The sequence below is a fragment of the Varroa jacobsoni genome, unplaced genomic scaffold (assembly GCF_002532875.2).
Source record: "Varroa jacobsoni isolate VJ856 unplaced genomic scaffold, vjacob_1.0 scaffold_429, whole genome shotgun sequence".
Classification (NCBI taxonomy): Eukaryota; Metazoa; Arthropoda; class Arachnida; order Mesostigmata; family Varroidae; genus Varroa; species Varroa jacobsoni.
Window position 1 is genome coordinate 285,096 of NW_019213331.1, and position 15,967 is coordinate 301,062.

The 15,967-nt window shown below is 38.1% G+C and overlaps 3 protein-coding genes across 4 annotated transcripts in view; 1 reads left to right on the top strand and 2 right to left on the bottom strand.

Annotated features, from left to right (window-relative positions):
* Positions 1–3,538, bottom strand: part of SIDL (SIDL trafficking protein particle complex subunit 10) — a 16,129-nt gene extending 12,591 nt beyond the window's left edge. The window contains exons 1-4 of one of the 2 annotated variants that reach the window (XM_022832976.2): positions 3,237–3,538; positions 2,353–2,564; positions 1,737–1,939; positions 1,299–1,497 (exon numbers count right to left, since the gene is read on the bottom strand). In XM_022832976.2, coding sequence (XP_022688711.1) covers positions 1,299–1,497; positions 1,737–1,939; positions 2,353–2,564; positions 3,237–3,261 — 639 coding nt within the window. In that variant the 5' untranslated portion in view covers positions 3,262–3,538. The remainder of the gene's footprint in view (positions 1–1,298; positions 1,498–1,736; positions 1,940–2,352; positions 2,565–3,236) is intronic. The other variant, XM_086968282.1, reaches the window with a different exon arrangement.
* A 139-nt stretch (positions 3,539–3,677) lies between these two features.
* Positions 3,678–11,060, top strand: hay (ATP-dependent DNA helicase hay). Its single transcript, XM_022832978.2, has 10 exons — positions 3,678–3,811; positions 5,039–5,161; positions 6,081–6,202; positions 6,547–6,763; positions 7,068–7,267; positions 7,658–8,027; positions 8,351–8,569; positions 8,847–9,500; positions 9,772–9,986; positions 10,235–11,060. Exons 1-10 carry the CDS (start codon positions 3,787–3,789, stop codon positions 10,433–10,435), a joined length of 2,346 nt encoding a protein of 781 aa, XP_022688713.1. The 5' UTR covers positions 3,678–3,786; the 3' UTR covers positions 10,436–11,060.
* Positions 11,061–11,294: 234 nt separating this feature from the next.
* Positions 11,295–15,967, bottom strand: part of LOC111260332 (cuticlin-1) — a 75,194-nt gene continuing 70,521 nt past the window's right edge. The window contains exon 9 of the mRNA XM_022832979.2: positions 11,295–14,314. Within this exon, the coding sequence (XP_022688714.1) occupies positions 14,070–14,314 (245 nt within the window). The 3' untranslated portion in view covers positions 11,295–14,069. The remainder of the gene's footprint in view (positions 14,315–15,967) is intronic.

Here is a 15,967-nt window from a genome sequence, read left to right on the forward strand (position 1 = left end):
ATATATAGTTAGGCTTTTTCAAGGGAACCTGGCGAACTTTGAAATTGAATAACTTCTAAATTACGCGCCGCGGGCGCATAAAATTTGGGTGACAAATTCTCCAGTCTTTTGGACACTTGTGATCAAAGCGGGTTGAGATTACCCAAGCAAAAACGAGTTGAGATGGAAAAGAACTTTTTGGTCTCGAAAATCAACATCCAGTAGTTAGGTTTTTGTTCATCGAAAGCCACAGCGCTGCGGATATTTATCGAAGATAGGTGAAGACGGTAGGCCTTAAGTGAAAGCACAGTACCTAACAAATGCAGACGTTTGAGAAATGGCGAATGGAGTTCCGCAGGCCAGAAAAAAGGTGGTCAGATATTAAGACTTAAAAGACGAAAACACATTGCTACAATCGAGGAGGGCTTTTACGGACGCAGAGCTGGGGGTGTAAGGGCTGCGTCGGCCAAAACTGGTACCTCACATGTAATGTGTTACAGAATCATAACCCAAATGATGAAAATGCGGAAACTAAGTAAAAAATAAATCTCCATAAATTCACTCCAGGCTAGTGGAAACCGCCTGTAGTGTATTCCACGTGCAATTTGCGCAACTTCAATTAACAAAACCCGCCTGGAGCATACAGTCGCCGTAGACCAAGCATGGTTCAATATCTACCGCCGACCGAAGAGACCCCAGGCAAGTAAGCGGCGTTGTTTTGGAGAGGAATCGAGACGATGGCACTGTCGAGCAGGATCGGACGTAAGGTGATAGTGGTACTTGCAACGGACATCAGGGCCACGTCCTACTATGAGATACTTGTCGAAAATGAAGCAGCTCGCTATCTCGAGCACCTAAAGAGATGTATGGACCGTTGTTGTGGCAACCGAAAGCATGCAGTCTGGTTACTTGATGACAACGTCAGGCCTCATCACTATAACGACTTTCTGGGTTAAGAAAAAAAAAAAGCATCTAACATTGGCTTCAACCCAGTTACTCTCCTGATAAACTTCTAGTAGTATTATTCTTATCATTTCAAAACAGTTGCGCGTCGTTTATTCATTATAAATTAAAGCATATTTTAATTCACTATTGATCACAACCGATAGGGTCATGGGGTCCTTACGATATTTTAGGTGGCTGCAAAAACTGTGCCGAGCTTCGACGTGGCCGATTGGAATTACTAGTTTGTTCTTTTGCTAGGAAATTAGCAGTTTGTTCTTACACTCTTGTATTACAATTAATTATTGCAAACTATATCGAAGTGAAAGTTATTGCGCATGATAAGAAATAAAGCTAAAAAATCATTCATTTCGTACCTGCATAAAATAAAAATCGATGAAACTCCATCCTGGGTTATTTCGTGCTTCTCTTTTTTCACGCAGTTTGTCTTCGTAGTAGCCGATTTCTCTATTAAGGCCGTGCAGGAGCGCTGTACGGAATTGACCTAGGAAAGTGTCTAAGGACGCGTTACGACTACCCAACTCTCCCCTCGAGGGGCGTACAAACGTACAGACCCTATAATAGAAAAAAAGCGATGAATTTCAAATGGATAAATAACCTTTAATGGGCAGAATCCGGCTATTACAATTTCTTAATTGCAAACTATTACCAACTTAAACAAACTGAACTATTTAAATCAAGTATCTTGACAAAGAATCATCGATTAACCAGCTCTTTAAAAATGGAAAGCACAAAATTGCTCATTCAAGTACTGGTGAATTTAGCAAAGAGGCAGAGGAAAATAAATTAAGCACCTATCTATATTTTTACTGGGGAAGTCGTTTCGTATGCGGTCCCAGACAGTGCTCTTGAGCAATTTCGAGGTTGTTTTTGCAGGTGTTTTACGGGCGTTATCCTCGACAACCACAATTAACCAGTCCCACTGAGACTTTGCCTTTAGTTCCTGCATCCAAAGGAGTATTTCCTGCTTGACAGTGTTCTTGTATTCATCAGAATCCTAGAGAGCCAGAAATACCGTGACACTTCTTAATGACAACTCTGTCTTTAAAAGTTATGGTATAAACATAGAAGCTAACAAATACAAATACTTTGTAGAAAGGGTGGAACTTTTTTGTGCATTTGGCGCTCTACACTTCATAGGACTTTAGTAAACAACGCAATTATTGCCCGTCTCAAGCCTATAGGTCCTGGACGGAAGGTTGACTTACTTATTCACAGTGGTAGTGGTTCTTACTATGAAAATTCCACACGTCATTAAGTCAGCATGTTCGAACTTTAAAAGAAAAAGCGATTATATCGTGTTCTATCGCATTGAAAAGATAATTTCCCTGTCAATGATGATCAATTCAAAGAGGAGTACTGCTCTGGCAATAACAACGAAGAATACTGTTCTGACAATAGTAATCTTACGGAGCAGTCAGTCCAGAAGGTATGAAGATACTGTCGATTAAGGAGAGTCTCCCTATTGGCGCTCAACCGATCCCTGTCGAACTCGATCCAGTTCGCGTCAATATGAACCATTCGGTGACGTCCAAGACTGCGACGCCACTCGGTAGCCTCCGCTGCCACTGCTGGGCAAACTGAACCACGTAGATCTTCAAACAGTGCACAGTTACCCGTATCTGCAAGATACACATGGGATACAATCGAGATCGATAAAACAAATATCACCTCACTAAGAATTAGTAAAATTCTTAGAGGTCGTTTACACGTATGTAATTTATGGGGAAGGTTTAGGTAATCAAAGCATCAGAATGACGCGACACCTTTCATCCGAAAAATAGTTCGTTGCATATGTCCTTTTAAAGACGTGCCACGAAGAACTTCGGTGAGCCTATGAAGTACACTAAATATGCATATGCAACAACAAATTTACAATATTCAGTTAAAAAACTCATGGAATATCATCAACCGATTCATCCATAAATGTGAACTGAAACTGACCAAAGTGCAGCTAATTTGGATTTAGCGCTATTACTAGCACGATCATATGTCTATATGTCACATAAATAGAGACACAGTTTAGAATACAAAAGAAAACTGCATTGGCGGTTCATGGATAATGAAATTGTTTGTTTCTATCACATTAGTTATATTTGACGAAGAATGACGTTCAATGCGATCAAGTCTTAATTACATTTTAATTGCAATGGATCTTTTCATGTCGGTAGCTGGCAACTATAAAAAAAACCACTAATAAGTCCTAAATATAAACAAGATAAGGGCATCTCTTTTGAAGAAATATCTATAAACATAAAGAAATGAGAAATACCTATCAAAGTATCATGACTTACAGGTTACAAGTGGTTTGGCTTCCATTTTTGACTAAATCTTTGCCATATGGAGCATTTTAAGTGGAAGAAATCCTCGGTTCGTACGCACCACTTGTTCAACCTCGAATCGCCCGGAAGGAAATCATAGTTACTCAGGCGTCATTCTTAAGAACAACACTGTATCACATTATTCATTGATCAACTGCGTAAACTACGTGATAAAACCATCAGGTGTGATCGGCGGCAAACCTACCCTCGCAGAACTGGGGTTGATAAACACCAAAGAATTCGATGGAACTAAAAAAAACAACAGCTGATCGTTGCTGTTTCTGCGGCTGGTGTTGTGTGGCAGCACCCACCGCCCAATCAGTCAGTCCCGTGTACGCTTGCCATCAACTCCTTCCAGCTGTTGTTTATGTGCTAACTGAATGCGGGACACAGCGAGATAAAATGAATCGATTAAAGCAAAATTGTTCTGGAGCGAGAGTAGTCATTCTTTTCTAAGTTGACCAATGCAAAGTGTGCTCCTAATTGTTGTCGTGGCGTGAAAAAGGATAGCATTTTAAATGAAATGAGTTATTATAAAGGGAAAAAAGGTTTGTAAGAAGCAGTGAATCTCTAAATACACACAGTGTGTGTGAAGAATCAATCTACATTATCAACTTATGCCATTAGTTTACAATTGTTATTTCTCAGTGTCAACAGTCAGCGTAGTGGATAGACGACTGTTATTATACGACGGCATCACAGATATTTAAAAACCAACTTCGGTGCAAATATTTACTTTTAAACAAAAATAACAATATTATTCTTGACAGTTGCGGGTAGATTATCGCAAGCACCGATTCTAACTGCTATTAGTCCTCAAGTATGCTGTGTGTATCTGCCAGCGCGGGAATAATCGCGCAAAGTTCGTTTGCTTCACAATGAAATCGTACCGTTCTGCTAAGAACAGGACAACGTGCACAATCTGCGTGAAAAAAGAACCTTGATCTCTTCGTTAATTAGAGAGAAAGGCAAATGAGTGAAGTACGAAATAGTCTGTATTTTTCTGTGCAGAGGTCATCCGTTGAGGAGTTCGTAAACTTTATGAATTGACATAAATCCGAGTGCTGGTTTTCACCTTCATGCAGATAATTTGTGGTACTCAGTTCACAGCCCTTACTTGTAAATCGAAATATATAAGCTCAAGATAGAAGGAATTTATTTAAAACAAAAAAAAGCAAGCATTATGCGACTTGGAAGTCATGAAAGTAAAATGTGGATTTATCTATTAAACAAGGGCATAAAAATACAAAGAGAACTTTTTTTCATTGATATAGACAAATCTACTATTATAATATCTGTTTTGCAACGAAATTTACCGTACGTTTTACACCACTGCTCACAAATTACGTATCGTCCTTCTGGACCAGATAATACGATAACAGAAGCGTTAATAGCAGTAATAAGAATAATGATAACACTAATTAAGATGTACACACTGTAAGATTCTCGGCTATATCGCTTTCTGTAGGCTACTGATTTTTCCCTAAGTTAAGATAAGAATCGATAGTTTTATAAATCGGTAAATAAACAAAATCGGTATCAATATTTAAGTTACTTATGAGTGAAATTATATGTTAGTTTCATTGTAAACTAAGCAAATTGTTTTAAGCGTAAGGTTCTTAGAGAATTACCTATATCCTTAAAACATATTTTCGTGTGCGTGATAATCTTAATTTATTAGAACATCATTTTATATTCTCTGTAATTTATAAATTTCTTATTTGTGTGAGTGATTTTACTAATATGGCAATCACAGACCAAGCGTATTTTCGCAGATTATGGGAACCGAGGCAATGCCAGTGGCGGTGGCTACAATAAATTTCGTCGAGGAGCGCAAAATACCGCCAGCGGTGGACAGCCTGACGGTGACGAAGAAGGCGATAATTTTTCGCTTGAAGGTATGTTCTCCTCATGTTGAAATCAAACTTCCACGAAGTCGAAAAGAAATAGGATTTCACATTAGAAAAGTCTGTATATATTTTACGAAATTTTTCTTCCATCATATTCTCTCTCTAAACAGGGTGAAGTTTGTCAGTTTTGAAGTTGATTCTATTTTCGATGCTACTCACTTTCGTGGACACTTTGAAAGCGTGACACATTCAGTATAGCCATCAGATGGTCTATTTCATACGATAGTTCTCATATGCCCTCAAATACTCGTTAACGGTGGTATTTGAAAAAAACGGCAAATTTATTTAAAGAAGTTGTTTATACCTACCTGTGGATTTTGTACAGAACCTATTTAGACTTGACGATCGAGTAGCGAGGGGCAATGGTGGTGCGGCATTGGCTTTATTGCTCAATTCGATCCCATTCACGGCAGTATAGCGAGTAACTATATACAGTGTATGGAAAACAAGTAGCTTTTTCCGTAACATGTCGCTATGTTGAATGTAATACATATTATCGCGAAAAGACAGAGTTAAGCATGAAGTACTTACATGCATTCTTATCGTTAACTTGATTCAGTTTTAGTCTTTGATTAATCCATGTTTTAACACTAATGTACGCTCAATACGTTATTCCTTGGCCAACTCGAACGAACTTGTTTTATTCTACAAACGCCTAAATTGAGCTTATCACTACAATTTGTTCCTTTAAATAATAAATGAAGTATTATGATTATTATCATAGATCGCCTATCGTTTCAGCAGGCTATACTAATTTTCAGCGTTTCTAGGTGCAATCTGGTTATCATAATTAATGGTGTTACTTGATTCCCTTGTCCTATGATCTTCATTCTTCGTCGAAAGGTTTTCGTAGATCAGAAGAGGGTGCATCATGACTTTGACCAGTCTTGGCCGAAATAAATTTCAGGCGTTCCTGACGCAGCCAGCAGGAAACTCCAGGAGAAAGCGGTCGATGACGAGTACGGGGCAAAGGACTATCGGTCGCAGATGATTCTTAAGGAAGATCATGCTTCGCGACCACTTTGGGTGGTTAGTTAATTCCGTTGCCCTTTTTATGGGTTTACTTTACTATGCTTTAAATATATCCACTTACACACTCCACGTGTTATAGTAATGTATGCAGGTTATTACCTTACGAATAACGTAACCAAGACTATAGCATTATTCTTAACTTTCCTCTTGGCTGAACTTCTTTACTTACTGGGATTAATTGGGATTAGCTGAACTTGCGTAATACATATGGTTTACCTACACTTATTTTTGCTTTCTCCTAGTGCTAGAATACTTGTATTATGAACTTTGCATAGATCATTTGTCCAGCTGCTGAAAACATGAGTGGGTTATTTGATTAGGCTTACCCGTTTTTTATGTAGTCAGGTGATGGGCACATCTTCTTGGAGGCGTTTTCACCTGTGTTTAAGCACGCCCACGATTTCCTGATCGCAATATCCGAGCCAGTCTGCCGACCTGAATTCATTCACGAGTACAAGCTCACTTCATATTCGCTTTATGCGGCAGTATCTGTTGGATTGCAAACTGATGATATCATTGAATATTTACGACGTCTTAGTAAAACTAGTATTCCAGAGGGTAAGTGTCAGTACACCATATGCCTCAGTATTTTAGTGAAAAAGTATAATAGGGCTTAGAGGTTGAGCCTTTTCAAATGATACAGTCGCTTACATATCATTTCGGATAACTAAGGTTTGCTTTTATCACATCTTGTTAGAAATGAATGGTAGCGCCTAAGCTAGTTTCTACATCCGACTTACTCGTGAGTGTTCTAAGCCTAATTCTAGTTGCTTTTTACGTTATACTTGCTAATAATCATACTGTATGATGACCATTAATTAGGGTATGGTGATACGTAGTTCCTTAAAATAATGTGTTTCAGGGATTATTGAATTTATAAAGATGTGCACCGAATCGTATGGCAAAGTGAAACTCGTTTTAAAACAAAATCGCTACTTTGTTGAAAGTAGCCACCCAGAAGTGCTTCAGAAGCTTTTGAAGGATCCTGTCATTCAGAATTGCCGCTTAAAGAGAAGCGAAGATGACGTTGAGCTCTTTTCAGAGGGTGCGGTCAAACAAACGGTATGTGGTGTGTTCTGCTGCACTGTACCGCTAACTAAAGCAAGTACTTTCTGCTTTGTAAAGAAACAATGTGATAATATTTAGCACTATTTGAATTGAAGTGCATTCAAGGAATACAAAGAATAGGAACTCAGTAACTACGAGAAGGGATGCCGAGTTTCACTGTTTTCCTGGTTAAAAACCGACAGGTTATGCCTTGTTACGCTTCGACGAACATGATGCGCAATCGCAACTCCTAATAAAAAATCATCGATTTTGCTTTGTCTTTAGTGGATGTAATTTAGTTTGAGAGTCTAATTAATGGACATACGGTAATTATGAGTGTGCGCATTATAAAATCAGAAGGTTTTTGTGCATGGTTTTTTAAATTCAATTTTAATTCCAATTCAGGCGGCACCAGGTTCAAAGCTTAGTGAAGCCTCCGAAAAAACGGAAGTGCCTTCGGACATTTTCGATTTCTATTCCCGGATGGAGAATGAGGACGAAGAAGAGCCAGAAAGAAAAACGAAAGTAGTGTCATTCGAAGTGATGCAAGATAAAATCGAAGACATACAAAGGCGCTGCATCGAACTCGAGTATCCACTTTTGGCAGAGTACGACTTCAAGAACGACACACATAATCCTGACATTAACGTAGATTTAAAACCATCAGCTCTTCTTAGACCTTACCAGGAGAAGTCGCTTAGAAAGATGTTTGGTAACGGCCGCGCTCGCTCTGGAGTCATCGTCTTACCTTGTGGAGCCGGGAAATCACTTACAGGTAAAAACGTCTCGAGCGTTAAAATGTGCGTGATTATGTTGTCTTTTCTCGTTGAAACCTTCGTGTAGTGTACGTCTTTATTATATGTTATAACGAAGTGTTCGTACAAACTCTTAAAAGCTGGTTTTCTTGTGTGGCGTGCACCGGATTGTAGCAGATCCAATATTAAAAAAGTGAACTCGATTGCTCATGCTTATAATCACAACAGATTTCTATCAGGCGTTAAATTATATTAGAACTACGCAATATGGTACTATTGTATAGCTGAAATCTCTTATGTCCATATGGTCGAACATTTAAATTGATGTCTTTGTGGTGGTTAGGAGTGACTGCGTGCTGCACAGTAAGGAAACGTTGTTTGGTTCTATGTAACTCTGGCGTGTCGGTGGAACAATGGAAGGCACAGTTCAAAATGTGGTCAACTGCGGATGACTCAATGATTTGCCGCTTTACATCGGAAGCAAAAGATAAACCAATAGGTTGCGGCATCTGTATTACGACCTATTCCATGATCACTCATACACAAAAAAGGAGCTGGGAAGGTAGGCGAATCTGTATTATGTACCTTCAGTACAATATTTAAATAATAAATAAACTGCAATATTTAAAGACAATTTCATCTAATAATTTACATTGATCCAAGGCTTTCGAACTAGCTCCATGATTGCATGTTATGCATTCAGGTTTATCGGTATTTTTTGTTTACATTTGTTTAGGTTTATTTGCTCTCGAGCGGTTTTAATTAACAAACGTAAGTTAATTGAAACTGTTACATTTATTCGATGTACTAATTCGAATATCCTGCTCTGTGATGGTCAGGTGAGCAAGTGATGCAATGGTTAAAGGAGCAAGAGTGGGGTATGATGTTGCTTGACGAGGTGCATACTATTCCTGCCAAAATGTTTCGCCGAGTGCTCACCCTTGTACAAGCACACTGCAAACTCGGCCTGACAGCTACGTTAGTGCGAGAAGACGACAAAATTGCCGATCTCAACTTTTTGATTGGGCCAAAGATATATGAAGCAAACTGGTTGGAGCTGCAGAAAGCAGGGTATATTGCTAAGGTGACCTGTTCCGAAGTTTGGTGCCCAATGACTCCGGAGTTCTATCGCGAGTACCTATCGGCACGATCGGCAAAAAAGTGTTTGTTGTTTGTCATGAATCCAAACAAATTTCAAATCTGTCAGTATCTTATTCAGTACCATGAGCGAAGAAAGGATAAGATAATTGTCTTTTCGGATAACGTGTTTGCTTTAAAACACTTTGCCGAGAAGCTAAGAAAGCCTTTTATTTTTGGACCAACATCACAGGCAGAACGTATGCAAATATTACAGAACTTCAAGTACAACCCATTAGTAAACACCATTTTCGTATCGAAAGTTGCGGACACTAGCTTTGATCTTCCGGAGGCAAATGTCCTCATTCAGATTTCGGCCCACGGTGGCTCACGAAGGCAAGAGGCCCAACGCCTGGGTAAGCAATGTTCTGCAGTTTTACTTCAAAGCTGGCTATTGATTGCTGTAAAACTATTAAAACGCTAATTAATTTACATCGCTGTTATTCGCGCACTGCAAGTTAACGGAAAGTTAAGTAGTTCGATATAAATAGAGAGATACAAATTCGATGAACCTTAGATATATTTGGCAAGCAGACTTTAGGAAATTGATAATTTTATTAAAATGGAGCCCCAGAGAACTTTTGATCTGCTTCTAACACATTCCACCACTAATATTGTACACTTCAGGGCGAATCCTACGTGCAAAAAAGGGGACTTCCAATGCTTTCTTCTATTCACTGGTATCTCAAGATACTATGGAAATGTATTTCTCACGCCGTAGACAACGGTTCTTGGTCAATCAAGGTTACAGCTATAAGGTGATTACGGAATTAGAAGGCCTTCACGAAGAAGAGGGAATTCTTTACAGGAACAAACAAGATCAACTCCGATTACTTGCACAGGTTGGTAAGCTACTTTAAGGCTTCTCAGCCATACTTCAATGTAAGTTTAATGGCTCTAAATTTGAAGTTCTGTTTTGTGGTCTACTTCTATTCTATGCGCACAAGAAAAGATCAATCAAGTTTATAGACTTGATATCAATAAATAATTTATATTTTAACATATGTTATTGAACGGTGAGAAAATGAAGTGACTATTAAGTGAATCACACATCCTCAAGATTCTGTCGTACATTTTTCTCAAATGTTAGGTCATGCAAGCAGGAGACCAAGATGAGGACGAAGGTATTCCCACCGAATCACCATTCCAAATGAAAACTCAAAAGAAGGCCGGCGGCGCGGCCGGTTTATCTGGAGCAGACGCGGGCGATATGTACGCCGAAGTACGGAGATCCAAGAATGATATGAACAGACATCCACTTTTCAAACGCTTCAAGGGCATCGGAAAATAGTTGTTTCCTTGAATGCCTTAATGATAGTAGACTATTTAATGTTTTATTTTTCTGCATATATACCGTCATTAGAGGGCAATGAGAAAACGAGTTGCTCGAGACGACAATGGCATCGACTTCGATCTATTTTCGCCAATGCAGAGTCCATATAGTAGTTTATGCGTCTATTTTTCGCTAAACTATCTCGCTTTTAAAAAAGAACGGAAAGTAAAGACAGTGTTAAACATTGTTGCATCCTAAAGGAAAGAGCATCCCAGAGACACTAAAGTTGTGCATATATACCACAAGCAAAGTGTAAGAACTTTGTTGTATACATATAAAGAAACTAAAAATAAGGAAAACGGTGTAGATAATTGACGGCTGGCTTTCGCATATCATAATGTTCAGCACCAGACTTAAATCCCTATTTTTTTCAACCCAGAACGGGAAGCATTTGACGGAATATTAGCGTTTCATCCTAACAGCCGTGTAATTATAGAATTTGGTAACACCTGAAGGAAAGCAACAAAGTACATGTGAGATGTTGTGGAAAATACGGAATTTGAACTAATCTACCACAAATCAGGCCTCATGATGTAATTAAAAGTGTACCATAAAAAGAATAGTACAGAAAATTAAATTAAAAGGATAATGCCCCGTATTTTTATTTAAACTAAAAAATAAACGTTTTTTCCAAACTAGAAGTTCCAATTAACGAAGGCAAAAAATACGTGTCTTTTTTATTTGCTTTTTTTTTTTAATTTTGAAGATATATTATGGACAATCAACATCCATCAATTGAGAACTAAAAATGCCCACAAAGTATTATGAACGCCAAAACAAGTTGCAGCAATTTGATTTTGCATGAAAGAAAAAGATCTTTAGTCATCTTTCAATCGATATATTTATTATTATTATTACTTTTTAATCTATTACCAAGATAAAATAAAGAAATAGGCACTGCCCAGATTGCAATCATTTCTATAAATGTGCGGTTGCCAAAACTCGTAAAAGCAATATTTTTTTGAAACACTCAAAAAATGCTTTCCATAAATGCATGTTGCACCTAATAACTTGTAGAATGAAATTTCAAAATGAAATACAAATCACGAATTTTACATCAAAAATCGCAATGATGAAGTGACAAGCTACGAGTAAATGCAATTGGTTGGTTTGCAAATCGGTTCCAGTGACGTGTTATTATCTATCTATACTTACATTTATATCATACGCCAAGAACGTAATTAACTTGATGCCAACTGGTAATTGCGGGAAGAAACGAGGTGTGTAAGCAAGATATTTATTCTCCACACATCCTCAGCTGCCGAAGCCCGTCTAGTACAATAATCAACCAGTTTGGCTTACATCATATAGTCACCTTTGACACTTAACATTATTATCGGTATTTATTAAAGTAATATGTTTATTACTTTTTTATTCTCCTAACCATTTTGCTCATGACACCCATGGTGACAATAATAGTTGTCACACTCCATATAATTTCATCTTTTTAGTAGACTTCAAGCTACCTATCTGCACTCTCATAGCTCAATGTCACGATGTGGCGTTGTTTGAAACTTTGTTTCAGATTTGTAGAGTATTCGTTCGTTTGTTTTTGATATTAACTCATCATCAAGCAATAGGCCACGATATAGTTTTTTCTATTCCCAAAATTCCAGAGAAGATCTTAGTAATTGCAGATCTCTGTTCGGGTATAGTTTGTGTTACACATGTTGAACAATTAGAATCTAATGAAATTGAGAGAAATATAAAGGCTCTGTTTAGCTTTGTCAAATCCATGGTGGTGTGCAGACAATTGCGATAAAAAAAAACGTAAATCGAGAGTTAAAGGACTAAAATGCTTCTAAATGACCATCACATGCTATGGTTAGCATTTAGCGTTGACATTAATTGGATATATTGAATCGTATTTTAGTCATTCTCATAATATCTTCGCCGATCCTCACCCGTCGCTTTCTCACACTTCATTTCACCTAGCAGTTACATACTATTTACCCTACATAGCCCAGAAAACGTTATTTTTAGATAAACTCTGTAAGCAGGTAAGAGAAAAAAATACTGCTTAGGTCAAAAGGTAAAATGTAGAATACTGTTTAGAATGTAGACGGGACATACTTTGGCACATTGTTGTTTGGTGAATTATGTTAAATGCTATGTTGTTAAATGCTCGTTATGGGCTGCCCAGTCAGCGTAAAATACAAAAACCATTTTCTCCAACGTTCTAGGTCTTCATTAATAAATAATTAGATTAGTTGGATATTCAGAAGAGGTGACATGACGTTAATTCGTAATACAATTGCACACACGCAACACACACACACACACACACACAACACAAACACACACGCATGGACAGATAGGCAGGCATGGACACAGGAAAAACCGGTAGACAGACTAACTGACGAACTGTAGAATCCACGTATTGGTACATTAATAATAATAAGAATGGTATTATAATGATACTCAGAACTAGCACCTGCTTATCGTTCCTGCCAAAAACGGATCATTCAGTACAACGTCTACTGCGAACTACTTTTCTGAAGCTCCTCAGGCCAACCCTCTCGTTTGGCACCAACATTATTGGCATGTCCAAACCGATTATAAGTTTCGTGACGTAAAGAAGACGCCGCAAGTACATAATTCGCACTTTCCACATTTCATAACCATTATAGTTGTTCCAGACTATTTCGCATATATATATATATATATATATATATGTCACAATTCAGGCAGGTAATTGAACATGCGTTATAGGATGAAATATATAGGATGGAATAGCTGCGCCCGCGCGCCGAGAGATGGCGCTGAGATCGCTTTTTCGTCCAGCAGAATTGCTGGGCCGAAAGTAAAAACCTGACCAATGCTCCTCCGAGCGCTAACTTAATGGTTGTAGTAACGTATAGTGGAAATCAGTAGTGCACACTCGCCGCGGAGTTTAACTCACTGATTCTATAGAACGTTTGTGTCAATTATCCCCGTGATAGCTGTTCAAGCGATACATAAATACTGCGAGCTTATACTGGATATGCATGGAATTAACGTAAGCTGCTTTGCAAAGTGGTTTTAACTTCATGACAACCATTTCGGAAAAACAATTTTACGGATGAACAAATAAACAATTATACAATTCATATAATAAAAATAATTAATAATAATAACTGATAAATATTTCGAACTAGTAATAAATAATACTGTCTGATCTTTTTTTTCGACCGTTTGTCACATAAGGTCAGTCCATCCTCACTCTGCCATTGCAAAGTCATTATTAAATTTAGAGTTCTAAAGATATTTTCAGCTATATCATTGTTATCTATATCGCTTTCAATTTGCATAATCTGCTGCCACTAGCTTTCCAGACAGATGGCCAGCAGGACACCTGAGTTATTATATTAGCAAATGGCTTCATTAAAAACCGGTAGACGACGCCTAGCTTACCTCCTGTATGTTATTAAAATACTTTACAGGCCGTCTGATCTGGGGACTTCCATCTGTATCGATCGCGAGGATACATAACATTAAATACATATTGGTGCGGCAAGGGGCTCGTATTAGGGTAGTTTACCCTGTTGTCATATTAATCATTACTATTATTTGAAGCGCTGTATCAACGTTGCCGTTTTAGTGTCTAATGCTTCTAATGGCTATACGCCCTGTTCGAATAGGTGGATTGCGCAGAACTCGAATAGGGATGGCCGGAATAGACTGATGATGCCACCGAGGACACTTGCTTTCGACGGCGCCGATGGAGAATGCAAGCTACCAATAGCATGACCACGAGCATCAACAGGAGACCCAGTACGGCAATGCCTATAGCGAATTTTCGTGTTGAGAGACAGAAGTCGAACTGAGATGACGCTGAAGTTGATGGAGCGGCAGCAGCTGGAAGGCAAAGAAAAATATGAGTTTTAATTTTCATTTAAAATAATGAAACACACCTTGCTAAAGGCAGGGTAGCGTTTTCAATACGATCATAGTATCACACATATTGTAAATGACCACTAATTTAAATAAATTAGCTAAATTTCATGTGTTTATCTAAGAATAGTATTGGAGTATATGAAAAGCTTCTAACTGGTTGCAAAGAGTTAGATTAATTGCGAGTTATGGAAGATGAAATTTGGTGATTATTTGGCCATCTATCATGATAACCTGGTCGAGTTCCATCGGGGAACAATACGAAAAGATGAAAAAGATGTCGTGTAGTGCTGGAAGTCAACGTTCAGTGATTGAGTTTCTCACTCTTAAAAGTGAAGTATGGCTGGCCGAATCTATCACAGATTAGCGAAATAACTAGGCGGGGGGCAGGCTTGAATGACAAAATAGTTCATTACTATTTGAGTTATTTCAGAACGGAAATTAAAACGTTGAGGAGTAGGGAGAAGATTTTACCCCTCTTGACCTGAAAAGGGATTGCTGCAATCGCAAAACGTCTGAGTAAAACAGAGTGTGGACATTACGCCTCCTGTCTGCTCAGTAGACATTGAGACTGAATAATTTTTGAGCTACACGCCGCTACTAGATAAAATTTAGCTGTTAATTATTACATTTTCTAGAAACCTGTGAGTGAAAACTGGCTGAGTTTATTTCACGGTAAAGGAGTTCAGAAGGAAAAACATCCTTTGATCTCGAAGATCAACACTCGATTTTTATTCTCAAAAACCACAGCGCCATGGAATTGGATTGAAGGTTAGTGAAGGCATTAGGCAAAGATGCACTAAGCAGAACTGTAGAACGTGAATAATAACTAAACCAGAGCGTATAGCCAAACGCTCTGTCGGCTAGAGCTGGCATTTTACATGCAACGGGTCACAGAATTATAACACAAATTCTAAAAGTGCAGAAACTCGGTAGAAAATGGGTCCCCCGAGTATTGACTCCAAGCCAGCGTAAAACCCGTGTGGTGTATTCCGGATTTGTAATCGCAGATTTTAAATTTTAATAATTTTGTTACTGCATTGACGATAAATTTATTCTCTGGAAAATAACGAGTATAGATGAATAGTTAGTTGATAAGATTGAGTGTGCATTCTTATCATATAATTAACAATAATTTATTTTCAACTAGCTTATTTCTCTAAGCATTTGTGCTGGCTAAATGGCGCTTTAGCGAGCGTTTTTTTTATTTAATTGCAGTGCCGACTAGTTACACATTTTCCTTTGTTTTTGGTCCTGCGCCGGGACTTGATTTGACCCTTCGTCGACTAGTTTGTATAGATGGGATGCCCTGGCGCCACCTGGTAGGTAAGATTGCTAATGACGATATTTTTTGTGCGACTCTGCCTTTTCTATGAAAAACTGGTGATATGGGGCACCATTATTTGACATGTACAACTTTTAATTGTAACACTCTGTAAAATTTTTCGAACACTTGCTTTGCAAACTATATCGCGCTCAGTTTCACGAGATTTGTGCATTTAGCACGTTCAAAGAAATTTTTTGTCAACTTTATATACTCTTAAATGCTTTTGAAAAATTATGAAACAATATAACAGATAAAATAGATATAGAACTCTAACCGATAAAATAGAACTC